A 20,824-nucleotide genomic window follows, 5' to 3' on the forward strand; every position below is an offset into this window, starting at 1 on the left:
ACAGGGATAACCCTTCAGATGAGAGATCTTCATTAGAATAATGTCAAATGATTGGGAGGAAAATTTGCTTGAGAATAATGGCAATTGTTCTTAAATTATCTTTTTCCATCCATCATAAGAATATAAAGTGAACAGAAGTATGAAAAGACAGTAGAGCTAGCAAATAATGTGCTAGCATTAATGCCTCAAGCCTTACTCCCATCCACTCTCCTATTCATTTCTTCCCATATCCAAAACTATATTCATGTTAGTCTTAAATAAATGCCAATAACAGGGCATTTGTAACCCTCTGACGAAGAAAATTCCAAAGATTCACCATGCCTGAGTAAAAGAACATTTTGCAAATCGCAGACTAAAATGGCTAATCTGTTATCCAGAGGCTCAACCTCTTAATTCTCAAATATCTAATTGGAGAAAGCCATCTGTCCTGTCAATCCTTTCAGAAGGATTCAATGGGATTGCCTCTCAAGAGAATACAAATCAATATTTCTCAGTCCTTCCCTAGATAATAATCTCCACATCCATAAATCAATCAACTGAATCTACATGTCAGTTAATTGAGTGACCCTTTAAACTAGAGCTACAAGGTGTGTCCTTTTCCATCAGGTAGTTGCAAGGGACAAAGTGATATGACAGCATGCATCAACTTATCTACTATAGGAATGGTGACTTCCGTTTCATCTGAAAATGAGCTCAAAGTGCATGTGCTGCATGATGAATAGTGGTTCTCCATGCATCCTGAGAAACATCTGACATGCTTTGGTATAAGACAGTGCTGGCAGTTTGCTGTTCCATTTCCCCAAACTGTGCAACTCAGCGATGAACACATATTCACAATATCATTCTATTTTCAAACACTTGTACACTTAAAACCAGGCATTATGTTGTCCAATTTCTACATAAAATTTCAAAAATCCATGCTTGGTCACCTAAAAGCTCCATACAGTAACATTTATATTTTTTATACATCAGACTCCCTTGTACTGAAGCCAGCATATATTTTGTTGTACTGTACCTGTAAGTTAAGTTGCTATGTTTCATGAAAGAACAGATCAAAATCCCTCTGTGAGCTGACACTTACTGGTATCATATTAACGATATTTCCTTAGAAATCCCAATGCATCCCATCTTTTTGATAACACGTTATCGGGTCAGGTTGGATATGGCAATTCAGCCTATGATGGTGATGCTGGAATATTTGTGGAACTTACCTTGACTCCAGGTAACATACCACTCAAAGTCTAAGGTATGGAGTTCAGTGGCAAAGTGGAACAGGGAAAAACTGCAGGTATCAATTAAGTCAGGAGTTGGTGGTGTGTGTGGGAGGGTGGGGTTGTTCAGAATGGAACTCAAGGTGGCGAGAGGAGAGATGCAGGATTGTACACAATGCATGTAGGGAAGGAAATCAGTACAGTGCAGTAAATGAGCAGGGAGGGCGCTCTGTGTGGCCAGGGGAGAGGTATCAGGGTACTTCTTCATGTGGACAGTGGAGAAGGAACAGGATGACTCAACATACTGGCAGGACAGTGCACTGGGCCAGTTCTTCATAGTGTAGGGGATGGGGAGTATGATGAACTGCATATGGATAGAGGATGGGATTATGAAATCACACTCCATGGGTAGTCATGAAGGTTCAGTACAGTACACTACCACAATACATGGGACTGGGATCAATTAGATGTGTAGAGAAGAGGTATTAGAGTGCTGAATGTGGAAAGAGAGGGAAAGCAAGCTGTTTCTCCTTGCGGCAGGGGAGTGGGGTTGGTTTGGCATTGTCCATGGGTGGAAAGGGAATTGGGATGGTATTGGATGTGGGTAGGGCATGACTGACTAAAACATTTGGTTATATAGGGGCTGGGAAACCAGATGCACCTCCGGTCAGTGTGAACCGTAGATGTGAGGGAGGGTGGTTAGGTTCAGGAAGGTCTGTTCAGTGAGTGGGTAGAAAGATCCAAACATGTTGTCACTATTTGACTTACATTACCTACAGTCTTTATAAGTTATTGCCTTGGGATTAAAAAGCTGTCTTCCCTCCAGAGGACTCAAAGGAGCACTGGATGAGGAGCAACACCACTGCCTACATTATGGTACTGAAACTGCATTAGTACCATAGGGTGACACAGTAGGAATACCCAAGCAAATTTCATGATTGGCACGATTCGACTGTGAAATAGTCACAATTGTAATTTAAAGAACAGGGCCAACAAGTACCTATATGTAATAATCCCATTTTCCAACATTTAGCCCATAGCCTTTGAAATGCTGTTTCAAGTGCTCATCCAAATACAAATACTGTGAGATTACCTGTCTCCCCCAACACCTGAAACTCTACAAAACATTTCAACCACCTTTTCGATGCAAATGGACGTCTTCAAATGTGCCTAGATCTCTAATTCTTCCTTAAACCTATGCCCTGAAAATCTGAGTCTCTAATGAGTTCAGTCAGTATTCTAAGTCTGTGGATTCAAAAAGGAAGGGAAGGGAAACATCTTTTTCATATCTTTAATGTTTTACAATTATTTAAAACTGCTTGAGTATCTAAATATAAGAATTGTTAACATGACAGCATTGACTAAAAGCAAAAGCCCTCAGTTACAGGGATAACTTGGATAGATTAATTCCTTGGAGCAAAGGAAATGAAGGGAGATCTTCAGAGGTATACAAAATTATGAGAGGTCATAGATAAGGTGAGTACACGCAGACTTCTGTCCTCTAGGTTTCGATCAGACTAGGACTAGAAGTCATAGGTTTAGGTTGAAAGGTGAAATGTTTAAGCAGAACCTGAGGGGAAACTACTCCACTCAAGGGTGTTCTGAGTATGGAACGTGATGCCAGAAAAAGTGGTAGATGCAGGTTTGATTGTAACATTTAAGAGAAGTTTGGATAGGTGCACGGATGAGAGGGGTGTTTGGAGGGCTGTGGTCTGAGTTCAGGCAGATGGGGTTCAGCAGAAAACCGGGACAGCACAGATTAGATGGGCCATAGGGCCTGCTTCCATGCTGTGGGTCATCTTCCCTGTAGCTAGTCGGCATGCAGACTGGAGCATCCTGAAGATCAGATCTTCATATCCAGAAAGCTAAATACAGGCACATGGGGGTCTTAAAGGGTGGGAAAGATGATCACTAGTAAGAAATAGATCTGAAGATGGATATTTAGATCACAGTGTACTTCCCTCAAGATGAGGTAAGTGGGCTGACTCAGAGAGGCAAACATACCAGAAATGCCCAGCCCGGTGTAATTAGCTAAGGGTCCACCACAAGGCCTTATGGCCACTCAGTATGTAAAAGCCTACCAGGATGCAAAAAACTTATTTATTTTTACCTGATATTTTCTTTTTTTCCCAATATTGGCATAACATAAATGTTTCAACCCCATGAGTTGCAAACACATTACATATATTACGTACAAAATTATTTTCTGAGCTCAAATGAATCCAAATGCTTTCAATGTTTGGTGTTCTACTAGGTGTAATTACTAAAGAAAACAGCGATTTATTTTTCTTATCTCACATACTTTAAGAATTAATTTAAATTACAGCCTTGAGGAAAATGTACTGGCCATCAAAGTGTTTGGAATCATTAACAGGTTACTTACTTGACAGAATGCAAAGGTTTCATGCAATCATTCAAGTCAAACCTAGAATTATTCTATTATTTAAATCATACTTGGATTTTAATTATGGTATAAAAAGGGAGGTAAATTTAGCAGTGTGTACAAAGTGTTAAAGGGTAAGAAATCCCATAAGAGTTAATGAGTCAGTATCCTGCAGCATGGAATCTGGTCCTTCAGGCCACTGAGTCTCGGCTTGTTATTACAAAGTTAGAATTCATGAAGGTCAGTACATGGAAAGCAGATGAATATTGTCAGTATTGACCTGCCCCATTACTACCTCCGCACTTCTAATCTCCCCTTATTCCAGAGGCTACAGTAACCTGCATATTTAATTGAGCATGAGGTTTAACTTTTGCAACTGTTCCATGAAACAGAATTTGCCGGGAACAGCAAGCTGATCTCAAGTGGTGGTATCTGAGACCCCACCCTTACTATATCGATATCTCATGTGTCAAAGGTCCTTTCAGTTGTTGTTATCTGTCTCTGTTAATTAGGATATACAGAACAGTGGGGGTAGATTAAACTAAATTTAAAAATTATAATTTTATTTAAAAGTATCAATAATAATAAATATATATTAATTTGACTTAATGAATGAAACCATTAATATTAATTAAAATAAAGGAAGAAGGAAGTCACTTAACCTGTCCAGGTTGGTAACCCCTCTTAAAAGAGATGGGTCACGTCAGATTGCCAACCATCATGATGGTCAGGGGCCAGATACAAATTATCCTCAGCTTAATGTGACTTAACTCTACTCCTGGCCTCAGGGCGGGAGATCAGATGGATGAGTTTAAGATCTCATTTTTGGCATGTTCCATTTGTCTGCATTGCAGTGGGCAGATGAGGAAGACAAGGATACATTGACCAATGGAGGATGGTAAAATCTGGCCCATGCAGTCATTGGCAGCAGTAGATTATAAAAAGGTCAAAACCATTCTGCATGAAGCAGATTTGAACTTACAGCATGAATATAAATCCATGACTTCCAAGAGCATCTAGTATTTTATTTACCTTCTCTCCCCCTTTACTTAAAATTTATGTTACATACAGTCCGTGACATCTTTATTAGGTACCCCATGCACCTTCCCATAAGAGGAAACATCCTCTCCAGATCAAACATCTCAGGACCCACTGGAATCATTTATGTTTCAGGGGGAAAAGAAAGCCAGTTAAGGGGAGATATAAGAGTCCAGACCAAATACACTCACAATAAAAGAATAAGGGGAACTCAGAAATTAAGATCTCAGTGGATGTTACAGAACATACAGTATAAGGTAAATAAAATAGAGCTTATTACAACACTGAGAGATTGACACTACAGAATAACTAGAGGGCAGAGGGATCAAACAGAAGAAGAGTCTGGAATACAAAGACAGCACAACAAATCATAAGCAGATAAATTCAAAAAAATGCCAAGGAAAAGAGTAAAATAAAGATTAGGTCTTTTTAGAGACCAAAGCAGTGAGTGTGGGAGGAGGAAGATAATAAATGTTCTAATTGAAAACACTGTCCCTGGCTTTAAGGTTAGTAGGGATGAGAAGGACATTGAAGTTAATAGAGGAATGTAAATAATAGAAATCACAATTATAAACACATATATATGTCCTGATGAAAGGTTTCATCCCAAAACATCAACTGTTTATTCCTCTCCTTAGATGCCACTTGACCAATTTAGTGACTGTTGAATGATAACCAGAGAGGGATAACCAGAGAGGGTTCTGGAGCTTATAAATGTTGATTAATTCCCATCCCAATATAAAATATATACACCCATGATCTCTAGTTGTAGACCCACCCAACCTCAGTGGAAAAAGCCTGCTTGCATTTACCCTATCTATACCCCTCATCATTTTGTATATCTCCTTCAAATCTCCCCTCAATTTTCTTCATTCCAAGGAATAAAGTCCTAACTTATTCAATCTTTCCTTACGACTCAGTTTCTCCAGAGCTGGTAATGTCCTTGTAAGTTTTCTCTGTATTCTTTAAAACTTATTTACATCTTTCCTATAGGTAGGTGACCAAAACTGCACACAATACTCCAAATTAGGCATCATCAACATCTAATACAACTTCATATAATTTTCCCATCTCCTGTACTCAATGCTTTGATTTATAAAGGTCAATGCACCAAAAGCTTTCTTTCCAACACTATCTCTATCTGCAATTCCACTTTCAATGAATTATGGACGTGCATTCCCAGATCCTTTTGTTCCACAGCACTCCTCAGTGCCCACTGTTCACTGTGTAAGACCTACCCTGATTGGTTCCACCAAAGTGCAATACCTCACACTTGTCTGCATTAAATTCCATCTGCCATTTTTCAGCCCATTTTTCCAGCTGGTCCAGATCGAGCTGCAAGCTCTGATAGTTTTCCTCATTGTCCACAACACCCCCAATTTTGATGTCATCTTCAAATTTGCTTATCCAGTTAACAGATCATTGACACAGATGACAAATGACAATCCATGCCTACGGCATTCCACTACTCACAGGCCTCCAGTCAGAGAGGCAACCATCTATAACTACGCTCTGGTTTCTCCCATAAGGCCAATGTCTAATCCAATTTACTACTTCATCCTGAATATCGAATGACTGAACCTTCTTGACCATCTTCCCTTAAGGAACCTTGTCAAATATCTTTCTAAAGTGCATGTAGACAACATCCACTCTCTTGCCTTCATTAATATTCCTGTTAACTTCCTTGAAACACTCAAAAAATTGGTTAGACATGACCTACCTGACAGAAAGCCATGCTGACTATCCCCAATCAGTCCACATCTATCCAATTACTCATATATATCTGGTCCCTTAGAATGCCTTCCAACAACTATACCCATTGCTGAAATCACGCTTAATGGACTATGATTTCCTGGTTTATTTTTAGAGCTTTCCTTTAACGACAGAACAACATTAGCTATCCTCCAGTCCTCCGGTACCTCACCTGTCGCTAACGATGATCTAATTATCTTTGCTAAGGCCCCAGCAATTTCTGCACTTGTCTCCCACAGGGTCCAAGGGAACAGCTTGTCAGGCCCTGGGGATTTATCAACCCTAATTTGCTTCAAGAGAGCAAACCCTCCATAATCTGTATAGGGTCCATGAAGTCGATGCTAATTTGCCTCACTTCCATACATCTGTCACCTGAGTCAATATAGATGAAAGAAATTAACTTGAAGTCTCCCCCACCTCTTTTGGCTTCATGCATAGATTACCATTCTGGTCTTCCAGGGGACCAGTTTTGTCCCTTGCAATCCTTTTGAAACTAATGGCATTATGATCCCAGGATGCAAAGCATTCCTCTACACAAACTTCTGGCACCTGCACTGTCTCATTCCCTAATAGCAGATCCAGTATCACATGCCCTCTCATTGGGACATCTACATACTGACTAAGGAAACTTTCCTGAACACATTTGACAAACTCTATCCCATCTACTCCTTTTATAGTATGAGAGTCCTAGTCAATACATGGAAGGTTAAAAATCACGTTCTATAGCAAAAGCCTGCAATCCCACAAATTCTTTGAAATCCTGTGGATTGTTGGATGGTCTGTAATATAGCCATGTTAATGTGGCTATATATAATATTAATCCCTCATTTTCACCCATAACACCTCCCTAACTGAGTTCTCCAGTTTGTCCTGATTGAGCACTGCCATGACATTTTCCCCAACTAGTAATGCCACCCCTTCTCCTTTAATTCCTCCCACTCGATCGCGTCTAAACCAACGGACCTCTGGTACATTCAGCTGCCAGTCCTGCTCCTCCTGCAACCAAGTCTCACTAATAGCTACGATATCATAATTCAATGTGGTGATCCATGCCCTGAGGTCATCTTGCTAATCAGAGAGGTTAGAGGAGAATGGCCATACTGGGTCAAGCTGACAGGAAGGTGATAGTAACTCAAATAACCACACATTACAGCCATAACATGCAGAAGAGCATCTCTGAACACACAACATGCCGAACCTTGAAGTTGTTGGGCTACAACTGCAGAAGACCAGAAACATGCACTCACTCAGGTGAGATTCCTGTACCTGAGTAGCCACTGACAGTATATAATATGTACATTATTTCACACTACATCACAGGAAAATACACTGGAAAGAGAAATGTAACTGAGTATCTTGACAAAAATCCCACATTTTGAAGCTTGTTCCATATGTTTTACTTTTCTTTAAGTTTATGAAAAAAATTACCTTTAGAGAAACATCAAATTAGCTGCTGTTGTATCCAGATTGATATTAGTGACAAATTATCCTTGGTCGTATTGGTTGCATTTATAACTTTTTTCAACAATATATCTGAAAATTGATTTTTTCATGAAATATAGACATTGCTTAAGAATAGAGACAGCTGTGTGCTGCCTCCTTAATTACCTATGAAAAACTGGTGATGCTTTGAATTCGTAAGTCCTGTAGTCTTTGTGGTGAAGTTACACCATGGTGTAAGAAGGTAAAGAGCCCCATGACTATGACCCAAGTCAATGAAGAATAGTAGAATGTTATAAATATATTACTTTGAAGTGGAGTTGCGGTTATGCGTGTATTGCCTTTATTCTCAATGGCTGAGGTTACATGCTTCAAAGGCTTTGTCAAGGATGCTTTGGGAAATGCCTGTTGGATCTTATAGAGGCAGCACAATCCATTATTGTCTGCTGGTGGTGAAATGAGTGAATGGCTAACATGGATGTTAGCATTTAAATATGCTGTTTTACTGCACTGAGTCTTGATGGAACAGACTTGTCAAGGATATTCCACCATACAATATTATAGATAGGGTAAGGCTTTGGAAAGTCTGAAGTTGCAACACTTACTGCAGAGTATCCACCTTGCATAGTCACACTGTTCAATTGGCTGATCCAATTAATTAATTGCTTAACAGTGATTCACAATTTGCTAATGCTGGCAATTTGCCAATGGTAATATTTTTGAATTATAGATCTACTGTTAGAAGACGGGATTAAGTTCAGTGACATTTTTTGACCTGCATAGGTTCAGTGAATCTAATAGTGCCACTCTATGCCATAAGTTTTGCACTTTGTAACTTATTTCTATGTTTGTAATCACTTTGAAAATATGTCTCTGAAGACATTCTAACTTTCCTTACAGCAATCTTTCAGTAAGGCAGCAGCACCTTCAAGGCAATGCAGCTAAAATAAATGATTCAGTGTGTGTGTTCTAGATTTTGCTGTGAAAATACTGATGAGTTGATCTGCACTCATTTTTATTTACATGCAATTCAGTCAGCAAGTTTTGTCTAGTACAGATGCCTAGTAGGTGCATTTACTTTAGCTGCACTACAATTGAAATGTTGCTAGTCTTACCTAAAAATGGTCACATGGTAAAATAGAATGCCCTCTGAAGCAGATTTTCAGACTGACTGCAATCATTGAATTAATTTAAAAAAATGATACAGAATAAGACTATTTGATTAATTGAGCATGTCTGGGCCAAAAAAGAATCATCTCATCTTCTAGCACTAGGTCCCAAAATTCAAAGATATTACCATTGGCAAAGTCAAATGCAGACATTTTATTGCATTGATAACTGAAGAAGTAGCAACTTGCAGTCCAATTCCAGATGTATTAGGCAGCATTAAGTTCTTTTACTAAGTTTACCACCAAATTGTGGCTTGTTCATTTCTGTAAGGCACTCTTTTAAGGATGTTATGTTCTAATTGTGTCTCAGGAATTAAAATGTAACCTTTACAAATATGAACTCCATTTTCTTCAGCTTCCAAGTTTGGTTTTGTTTAATTAAAATAGTACTCTTGCTTCACTTCTGTCCTCTTTTTCAATTTATTCTTTCTTTTCTTTATTTTACTTCCTGTACTAATTTGACACTGAATTTATGATTCTAATTAACACTTCCTAGTTCAGAACCTGCCTTTGCTTATTTTTCATCAGTTTCGTTGATTATAGAGGGTACAGGTTTTTTACAAAATGCAAAATTCAAAGAAAACCATCTTCTACAGATGAATACAAACCTAACAAAATACCATGATATTTATTTGGTGCTCAAGGTGAAACCTTGCCCAATATCTTTTCTGGTAGCTGTTTGAATTGTTTGAATTGAACTGCTGCTGCTAAGTTAACAAATTCCACGTCACACGCCGGTGGTAATAAACCTGATTCTGATTATTGTGTTACAGCACATAACATTATATAAAAGATAATTATTAACAAATAAATTGTCTTTGCACGTCCTGAGATCTTGAAAAATACTACTTAAGTGAAATCCTTTCTTTTCTTTACTATAATTTTTTTAGGCCATTAGAGAATAAAGGAGTTAGAGGTAGAAAGCAAGAATGTATTTATACTGAAAAAATATATGCTAACTCTTTTTGAAAAATACTTAAGTTATTAGTGTTTTCAGTATACAAAGTCAATGGCCCAAATTTAATGGACTGGTTTAAAAGTGGATACTGCAGGTCCTAGAAGTCAGATATAAAACAGAAAATCCTGATGTACTCAACAGGTCAAGTGGTATCTGAGAGATAAATTGAATTCACATTATAAGTTTGGTTAGTAACTCTTCTGATGCTTCTCCACAAGTGCTGCCTCCCTTCCTATCTTTCCTGTTATATTAAATATTTTGGTGCAAATGTTCTGTTTGTTAAAATATTTGACTGTAAATTCAAAGTTTGTCATTTGATTTTTATTTTGCAATTTCTTGCAGACCTCAACATCAGGATGTAAACAAATCAGAAAAGCATCACAGTTCACTCCAATGAAAAGATTGTAACATTGGAAGTATATTTAAGAATTCATCGGCAAGCTAAAGTGCTTTGAACAGATGCAAGTCCTGAAAAAGACCTTAACCAGGGAATGAGTAGTTGTTTCAAAGCACTTGGAGAGAAAGCTGACCAGCTGATATTAAGAATGGGACAAACAGATAAGCAGCTGTTGGGAGGGACCTGGACTTGGGGGAATAACTGCCACATGTGAAATAAATCCAGAATTACAATTAGTTAATACGCACATTATATATTTCTATTAAGTAACACGGTTTTTCTCTAAAGATAATCAAGTAACTCATAAAATGAGGTATTCAGCAATTTTATTTAATTTTAACAGTTTATCTTCATACAACAAATTAAATATTAACCACTCAGGAAATAGACAGTAGAGAACTGTGCAGGAGAAACACCGTCTTATCATTGTGAATATGAGAATTTGGTTCTCAAAAACCTCAGTGGCTAACGTGGAACAATATTGAAGATAGTGTGGTGTGGTTGTGGGGGTGGATGTGTGACACTAGTCATTGTACTTTATGTTTTATATGTGTACCACATGTGTGGGAAAATTATGCCAAGGGTGCTGAGAAACAAGTCTTCATCTGAAGGAATTAAACAGGTAATGCTTCAAAGCAAATGACTGAATAAAATTTATTAATTCAATATACTTAAAGTCAAGGAAGAAAAGATGTTTTAAACAACATAATAATCAAATGAAATATGAAAATTAAAGGAAATTTAAACTAAACATGAAAATTGTTCAAAATGCGTTTTTGTATTAAGAAATAAATACTAAATCTTGATTACAATATTAAAATAACATGTTCATACAAAGTAGAAATTTTGTTTTCTTTCACATTGTGCAATCGATCCTACAAGTTGTTCCTCAATCCATTGTGAACACTTCTCTGTTACCGAAACAAATCTTTTTGTTAACAGTTGACCTTATTCATGGAAAAATATTGTTAAAAGGGATTTGCTCATGTTCTGCAAGCCAAGCATCAGCCTAAAAAAGTGTTATCTAAAACGTTGCCTGCGGGTGTGTACTCTCCGCCCTTTCTGCAGCGGTTCATGAGAGTTCAACTGTCATATGTGGAATAATGCAAAACTTGAGAATTTAACTTCATATAATATCACACAAAATACTAAAAATGAAAAAAATCAGGAGCAAATATGTCTTAATCAATGAAATAAACTGTACTTGAGTTTGGAGCAAATACATAAGTGCCATTTACCTGTCTCAACAGACAGTTGGGAAACGTCCTGTGCCTCTTCAGTTTCCATATTTTGCTGGCACTCTGCTGTGAGGAAAGGAATGATGTGGCGTGTTACTGGATAGATGATAATGAAACTTTTTACTATTCAAACTCGCTAAGTAATATGGAAAAAATATGCCCTTCTTTCTGCAGTTCCAAATACTCTTAAAAAAACCTGCACATTACTTTCTGACAAGGAGATCCTGATCTTACACAGATTACAAAGATTTATAGAAATTTCATTACAGGCAGAGGTTGACAAAATTTGTTATTTATTGTTAATTTCCCACTCCATAATAACCCAAAAATGCAAACTGACTGCAACAAAATTAAGCAGAAAATTAAATGGCCCTAGGTCATTGTATGTGAAGAGAAGCACAGAATTCATTCTCTGGTTGATCTATAGTTATGTTCTCTCTAATTTACTGAGCATGCATCGATGAACCTTGAGTCAGCTTTGTGACACTTGTACAATCAGCAATCAAAAATGAAGCAATTTACAGAAGAATGTCTCATTTACCCAAGCAGGACTGCATATTTGAGCAGCACCAGCTATGCCTTGATTAATAATGAATACACCTCATACAGCAGCAGATGGGCGGAAAAGCAGCCTTAGACTCTGTCCTTTCTTCGGGAAGTCTCGGTGACCAATTTTGTTAGTTAGCTCCTACACAGGGAGAAGTGAATCTCCCTAAAATAGCGAAACAAGCCTAGGAGAGAAAGGGAACCCATGCCTTCCTGTTTTACTGACAGATGGCTCCACAGATTTGGAACAAATGGTGGGAAGCTGTAACCCTTCTGCAATAGCACTTTATGTTCTAAACACTGGTTTGAAGCAACTGCAAGCACCAGAGAATAGGTGCTTGAGGTTCAGTCGGGTAGAAATAATTTACAGATTTTTGTAGGTTTGCAATTTCTCTTGATTGATATCCAGACATGTTTGTTGGAAATGTGGTCAGCCTTCACACTCAGGAATTACAAAACTAAACCTTGCAAAACCAGTATTGCAATATATTATCAAGATTATCAAATAACAATTTTAAAGCCATCATCTACAAACTTGTCAGACATGACCAAATCCTAAAATATCCAATGTTCATTTTAATGTCCTCCACCCCGCCCACACAAATAAAGATTTATGCAAATATCTGAATACTAATTTGGCATATAGCAAGCATTCAAAATAAACGAGTTCCTCCTACTACAGATCCCAACTCTATATAATTATGAATTCACAAATTTACAGAATAATATTAATTTTCAAACTCTAGGTGGGAATGAATCTATGTGAGCATCCTCCTTGCATACGGAAACATTTGCCCAAATTATCTGAAAATCTGGATAAATTACAGGTGGCCGCAAATAGCTATAAGTCGGAATTTATTGAAATTAACGATCGATTAAAGTTCTCTATACCGCATCTGAAAAACAGAAGTTGTTTTAAACAACTTCCTCAAGATAGTTCAACTAACCTTCCTCATTCTCTAGACCGTGCATGTTAGCGATTCTAATGGGGGGAAAAAGTCTTCAATTAATCTCCAGAATTACGTTTATTCGAAACTTTCAGTAGTGTAATATCCTGGGAAGAGAGAAGTGCACCGCTGTAGTTTGCAAATTCCTCAAGCAACGCTGGAAAATGAAGTGGCCTGTGTGTCAGCTTCTGAACAGAGTTAATAAACGACAACGTCGCATAACCGTTTCTCACTGCAAAATTATTTCAATAGATTACCGAGACACATAGTTTCATATTCAAATTCCGACAATACGCTATAAAGGAAACTATTCCTTCGAAACAGTTTTTAATATTGGCTATAATGTGCTCAGGGATTCTGCAACGCTACAAAGTTATATGAATAACACCCCACCAAAACAAAACTTCTAGATACACAGATAAATAGGTAGGTAGATAAATAGATAGATGGATAGATTGATAGACGGTCAAAGATCCATATTCAAATTTTTGATGATAAGCTCCCGAAATCGTTTCGGCCATATACTAGTCGAGACAGCAATGTCAGAAAGGCGTTGCAACCAAGCTAACAGGTGTCTCCAACAAACTATGACAAAATAATGTTAGACTTTCCGCATTATGTTTTGCAAATGACAATCCCAGATCATTGTAGTCCCGAGTATGTATGTGCCATTTTTACGCCGTGCGAAGTTTCGGGTAAAGTTAGACGAGTTGTATGGCTGTTCTTTCCTACCTGGATCCCTGGTCGCTGGCGGCAGACGCAGCCCGGCAGTTCCTGCTCCATGTGCAGGCTGCACTTGGAGTCCCCGCAGCTGTACATCGCTCCCCGCTCGACTTCCTCCTTCCAATGCGCCGGCCACGCGCACACACCCTCGTGCTGGGATTGGTGGAAGAGCCCAGGGCTCGCTGGCGGCAGATGCCCTTTTTGTCAAGTGCTGGGAGAAGGCATCAGGCGCTCCTCCTTACATCGCGGTATGTGTTACACAGCTTCGGAACTGCGGCCGTGTCAGCACGGCGGGCTTGTTGCACGTTGTGAGGGGCAATGGGGAAGTGTGGACCACACACGCCCGGTTGTTATTCCCAGAAAGAGGAACACCGAAGAAGTCGAAGGTTAAACTGTCAGCCATGTCACCTTATGGTTGTACATTCAATTTCGAATTACTTGAGACATCTCCATCTTTATTCAAAGTGACCACTTTTTCTCACTCTCGTGAACTAAAACATAAAGCACGCAAGATCAGTTTTAGTAGCCATGAATTTTGCAGCAAATTCCCTTGACTTTACCTCCTCGCAAATGTACCAATGCAGGGTGCCCAGCCAGAACTTCCACCATTCCTTTGCATCCACATACGCTGTTTGATCCGCTGAGTTCCTCTAGTAGTTTTTTTTAAAAAAAGAACAGTTCGTTTTCTTATAAAATCAGCGATCCTTCATATTTCACTGTATTGAATTACACTGTCAGGATTTTCAAACGTCAGGATTTGATTAATTTTAGCAGGTGATACTGCGATTAATATTCACTGTCCTGGGCCAGGAGGTTTGATTTTTTTGTCAAGCTTAGTTTTCTAAACACAGCAGCTAATAATTCTAAAGATCAAAATGTTGTTTTTGATAAGTTAAACTTCAAACCAACATTTTTTCTTTAGCTTCTTGTTATAAACGGGAACCAATCTTCAGTTTTAATGTCAATTGCAAGCAGTGTACAGTTTGAAGTTAGACAGCTTTGTGAATAGACGCACTGCATAGAACACAGGATACTAGCTCATATCACCTGGGCTTATTGCTGAAGAGCTTTAGTATAAGTCAATGGGTTGTTTGCTTTGGTTTGCTTCAAAATACAACACTGGCTAAGTTGCTTCTTTCAAAGATGTTTGCAGACTAGATAGATATTATCATTTAGCATGCCAAATAGCTGATCTGTTAATAGTTGGAAGGTATGTGTACTCAGGAGTCAGCTTCATGGGTACCTGCAATTTCTGTCTCCAGAAGCTTTTAACCAGTTTTTGTTAAAAGATATCTGGAAAAATATCACACGTGATGGCACCCAGTAGCAAAAAATAGTATAAATGCAGACGACAGTTCAGACTTATTAGGAATGGCCATGGAACATGAAGAAGCATGATAGAAACATGTGGTGAACTGGAACCCATTCCTCTGACAGATGACTAGTTTATCTGTGGTTCATGGCTATGTCCTTTTAGCTTATAGGAAATGTATCTGTGTTTTGGAAATACTTTGCATTCTAGAAATAGTTTATAATTTGGAAGCATTTTATAAGATAAGAATCTTATGTGAGTTTTAAATGTATTTTAACAATATTTTGAACATGAATCATTGAAAATAAGTGAACTATGTTTAAACTACTTTGTTGGCTGAAAGCACCTCTTTCTTGGTTGGAAGAGGGGATGTGCCTCTCAAATAGTGGGTGTTGGCAGCTAAGCTCACCATGGTGGATAAACAGGGAAGTGAACTAGTCTTTGAAGGTTTGGTAGTTACAGTATAACCTTCCTTTAGTGGAGGTACCCATGGCTATTTATGTTGGACAGGGCTTGAGTTTAGAACTTTGTGGTTAGCAAACCCAATATCATCATAATACTTTGAAGATGAGTATGGTGCACTACACCATGATAAGCAAATAATGAGACCTACTTCACCATACAGAAGTAGATGACTAGTCATTGTTGTTGTCATTATCACTTACCCAGTGATGGTCAATATTGCAGCTCAGTTTACTGACTAATGGTATTCTTTCTAATGAAAAAGGAGTATCCTTTACAATTGATCCCAAGGGCTCTGGCAGTTGATACCGAAATTCCTGATGCCCTTTTATAAATTTCCCTTCCTGGCCTAGTTGTTGATCTTAAAGAGAAGCAGAATCCAGTATGCTTGGAGTTGGGTTGGCTTCAAGAGTTTTGATCTAAGTGCCTTTTGGTTCTCCACTTTTAGCCTGAACTGTGAACTTGTCTAAACTCCCAGCTCACCCCTAACTCCCTCCCCCCAACAGCCTTCATGGTGTTTGCCATTTGCTCACATATCCTTCTACAGAGGCAAGGCCTAGCACCACACTCCAGTTTGCTTTCTGTCCAAACCCATTGATGTTTCTCAGCCGTTTCCAGCCATTAATCACTTGGTGCAGATGTAGCATTTTATATGGTAACATTATCAGATAAGACCGTTCAGCACAGTATGACACCTGCTTGCGTGTGGCAATAATTTTCACTTAACACGATAAGACCTGCAGGTGGTGAAGGTCACTGTGATGGAGAGGGGTGGTTAGGATGGAGAGTGGGCCAAAATTTCAGTGATATTGGGTCCAAAAATATCAGCCTATTATACATAACCGTAAGGGATTTGGGGCATCTGATTGGGTTGTGAGAATTCTCAGGTTTCATTTTAATAGATAGTAGGTGGTACAGGGAGAGAGTACTGCTTTCAATAGCCAATCTGCTAATATACAATTAGATCTGAATGTACACATATTCATAACTTAACTTTTAAAGCATTTTCTTGAACAGATTATTGTGAGACATAATCTGCAACAGGACGGGAAAAATAATTGTAAATATTTTGTTGCATCGTCTATTACCGAGCAATCTTAAAAATGGAATGTCATATATGTTTTAAAGAAATGAGATAGAAAGGAATGATGAAGCATAACTGATGACAAGTATTTGCTGAGATGAAGGAATTGTATGCCCAGCGTCAGGAAATAATTGTTGGGAAATATGGATTATGAAAGTAAGCTAGATGTTTGAAGAAGTAATAGAATTATGAAATAAGTTACCCGAAAAAAATCAACAGAGCAAAAAAAAAACATAAATTGCATCAAGACTCACTAACTATGTTGCTCTGTTGCAATAAAATAATAGTAATGTATGATGGGTACATGAGATTGTTGCTTTCATAAAAACACATCTTCTTAAAATTTATGTATATTGTTGTGGGCAAACTGGGTTACTAATGATTATTTTTTACATTCAGCTTTTCTGTTTAAGATGACCTTCTAATTTATCTCTTAAGAGTTCTTGAGAGATGCCCTCTGTTCTGGTTAACAAACCATTTTTATTCCATCTGTGTGATACCTTCTTAACTTCAGGACAACAATAGTAGTTGTGTATCTGCTGAGAACTACAATTACAAATGAGTCCATTTCCAGAAACAGTAATGGCACAGATGTGGCAATTACTTGTGCCTTCACCAAATTGTTGTGCACTTGACAGAAAATAGTAACTTTGATTATAAGGAAATACTGAGCTGTCTGCAAAATTTTGGCAGAGAAACTACTCAAGAGAAAGGATTGGCCCAGAAGTGTCAACTATACCAACATTTGAAGAAGTGGCTTAAAATCAGGCAATTTAATATGTCATTATTCAAGCCAAGGTACTTTGATACAGCTACAAAACTTGTAAATGGTAAATAAAATGGTAAATGAAATGGTAAAATGAAAATGGTAAATATAGTAATTACTTGTGCAAAAATTGTGAGACAAATCCATTCTGCCACTTCAGTTGATTTTCTAGTCATCAGCAGTAGATTCTGATAGTGTAAAATAGGAGCTGGATGAGGGCCGATAAGTGGGAGTTATTTAAAAGCAATATAGTAATAGTTTAATGTGAACATGCCTCTGTAAGAGTAAGAAGCAAGGATAATAGGTTTAGCAAACATTGGTTATTGATGGGTATTAAAGGCTTAATCAGGTAATTGGGAGGCTTATGTCCCAGACAGCCATATCTACACCAGGTGTGTCGAGCTGAAGCTCTTGAGGGACTGAGTTAGGGAACTGGAGATGCAGCTTAATGACCTTCGTCTAGTCAGGGAGAGCGAGGACATGATAGAGAGGAGTTACAGGCAGGTGGTCACACCGGGGCCATGGGAGACAGACAAGTGGGTAACAGTCATTAACAGGAAGGGGAAGAGTCAGGTACTAGAGAGTACCCCTGTGACTGTACCCCTTGACAATAAGTACTCCTGTTTGAGTACTGTTGGTGGGGATGACCTACCTGGGGGAAGCAGCAGTGGTCATGTCTCTGGCACAGAGTCTGGCCCTGTGGCTCTGAAGGGTAGGGAAGGGAAGAGGAAGGTAGTAGTGGTAGGGGACTCTATAGTTAGAGGGTCAGATAGGCGATTCTGTGGATGCAGGAAAGAAACTCGGATGGTAGTCTACCTCCCAGGTGCCAGGGTCTGGGATGTTTCAGATCACGTCCAAGATATCCTGCAGCGGGAAGGAGAACAGCCAGAGGTCATGGTACTTATTGGTACCTACGACATAGGTAGGAAAAGGGAGGAGGTCTGAAAACAGACCACAGAGAGTTAGGAAGGAAGTTGAGAAGCAGGACCACAATGGTAGTAATCTCGGGATTACTGCCTGTGCCACACAACAGTGAGAATAACAATAGAATGAGGTGGAGGATAAATGCGTGGCTGAGGGATTGGAGCAGGGGGCAGGGATTCAGATTTCTGGATCATTGGGACCTCTTTTGGGGCAGGTGTGACCTGTACAAAAAGGACGAGTTGCACTTGAATCCCAGGGGAACAAATATCCTGGCGGGGAGGTTTGCTAAGGGTACTGGGGAGAGTTTGAACTAGAATTGCTGGGAGGTGGGAACTGAACTGAAAAGACTGGGGAAGAGGAGGTTGACTCACAAATAAAGAAAGCTTGTAGACTGCAAGAGGGAGGATAGACAGCTGACAGAGAAGGGACCAAAGGCTTGAGATGTGTCTATTTTAATGCAAGGAGTGTTGTGAACAAAGCGGATGAGCTTAGAACATGGATCAGTACTTGGAGATGTGATGCGGTGGCCATTACAGAAATTTGGAAGGCTCAGGGACAGGATTGGTTACTTCAAGTGCTGTATTTTAGATGTTTCATAAAGGACAGGGAGGGAGGCAGAAAGAGGTGGGGGCATGGCACTGTTGAACAGAGATAGTGTCACGGCTGCAGAAAAGGTGGACGTCATGGAGGGATTGTCTACGGAGTCTCTGTGGGTGGAGATTAGGAACAGGAAGGGTCAATAACTTCAATGGGTATTTTTTATAGGCCACCTAGTAGTAACAGGGATATCGAGAAGTAGATAGGGAAACAGATCGTGGAAAGGAGTAATGGTCGTGATGGGAGATTTTAATTTCCCAATTATCGATTGGCATCTCCCTAGAGTGATGGGTTTAGAGGGGGTGGAGTTTGTTAGGTGTGTTCAAGAAGGTTTATTGACACAGTATGTAGATAAGCCTACAAGAGGAGAGGCTGTACTTGATTTGGTATTGGAAAATGAACCTGGTCAGGTGTCAGATGTCTCAGTGGGAAAGCATCTTGGAGATAGTTAACATAATTCTATCTCCTTTACAATAGCATTGGAGAGATATAGGAACAGACAAGTTAGAAAAGTGTTTAATTGGAGTAAGGGGAATTATAAGACTATCAGGCAGGAAATTGGAGGCTTAAATTGGAAACAGATGTTCTCAGGGAAAAGTACAGAAGAAATGTGGCAAATATTCAGGGGATATTTGTTTAGAGTTTTGCATAGGTATGTTCCAATGAGACAGGGAAGTTATGGTAGGGTACAGGAACTGTGGTGTACAAAGGCTACTTGTGGTGTATAAAACTGTGGTGTATAAATCTAGTCAAGAAGAAAAGGAAAGCTTACAAAAGGTTCAGAGAGCTAGGTAATGTTAGAGATCTAGAAGATTATAAGGCTACTAGGAAGGAGCTTAAGAAGGAAATTAGGAGAGCCAGAAGGGGCCATGAGAAGGCCTTGGTGGGCAGAATTAAGGAAAACCCCAAGGCATTCTACAAGTATGTGAAGAGCAAGAGGATAAGGCGTGAAAGAATAGGACCTATCAAGTGTGACAGTGGGAAAGTGTGTATGGAACAGGAAGAAATAGCAGAGGTACTTATTGACTACTTTACTTCAGAATTCACTATGGGGAAAAGATCTTAGTGATTGTAGTGATACCTTGCACCAGACTGATAATCTTGAGCATGTAGATATTAAGAAAGGGGATGTGCTGAAGCTTTTGGAAAGCATCATGTTGGATAAGTCGCTGGGACCGGATGAGATGTACCTCAGGCTACTGTGGGAGGTGAGGGAGAAGATTGCTGAGCCTCTGGTGATGATCTTTGCATCATCAATGGGAACGGGAGAGTTCCAGAGGATTGGAGGGTTGCGGATGTTGTTCCTTTATTCAAGATAGGGAGTAGATATAGTCCAGGAAATTATAGACCAGTGAGTCTTATTTCAGTGGTTGGTAAGTTGATGGAGAAGATCCTGAGAGGCAGGATTTAGGAACATTTGGTGAGGTATAATATGATTAGGAGTAATTAGCATGGCTTTTTAAAGGGCGGGTCATGCCTTATGAGCCTGATTGAATTCTTTGAGGATGTGACTGAACACATTGATGAAGGAAGAGCAATAGATGTAGTGTATATGGATTTCAGCAAGGCATTTGATAAGGTACCCTATGCAAGGCTTACTGAGAAAGGAAGGAGGCATGGGATTCATTGGGACATTGCTTTGTGGATCCAGAACTGGCTTGGTCACAGAAAGCAAAGAATGGTTGTAGACGGGTCATAATCTGCATGGAGGAAGGTCACTAGTGGAGTGCCTCAGGGATCTGTTCTGGGACCCTTACTCTTCATAATTTTTATAAATGACCTGGATGAGGAAATGGAGGGATGGGTTTGTAAGTTTGCTGATGACACAAAGGTTAGGGGTATTGTGGATAGTGTGGAGGGCTGTCAGAGATTACAGC

General features: G+C 39.1%; 1 protein-coding gene across 10 annotated transcripts in view; it reads right to left on the reverse strand.

Moving 5' to 3' along the window:
- Positions 1–14,027, reverse strand: part of ikzf1 (IKAROS family zinc finger 1 (Ikaros)) — an 87,874-nt gene extending 73,847 nt beyond the window's left edge. For 4 of the 10 annotated variants that reach the window (XM_059972468.1, XM_059972470.1, XM_059972469.1 and 1 more), the window contains exons 1-3: positions 13,812–14,027; positions 13,080–13,114; positions 11,587–11,652 (exon numbers count right to left, since the gene is read on the reverse strand). In XM_059972468.1, coding sequence (XP_059828451.1) covers positions 11,587–11,652; positions 13,080–13,104 — 91 coding nt within the window. In that variant the 5' untranslated portion in view covers positions 13,105–13,114; positions 13,812–14,027. Of the gene's footprint in view, positions 1–11,586; positions 11,653–13,079; positions 13,237–13,811 lie in introns of all 10 variants that reach the window. The other 6 variants (XM_059972465.1, XM_059972463.1, XM_059972464.1 and 3 more) reach the window with 6 other exon arrangements.
- Between the last annotated feature and the right edge of the window lie 6,797 nt (positions 14,028–20,824).

The sequence above is a fragment of the Hypanus sabinus genome, chromosome 6, assembly GCF_030144855.1.
Source record: "Hypanus sabinus isolate sHypSab1 chromosome 6, sHypSab1.hap1, whole genome shotgun sequence".
NCBI lineage: Eukaryota > Metazoa > Chordata > Chondrichthyes > Myliobatiformes > Dasyatidae > Hypanus > Hypanus sabinus.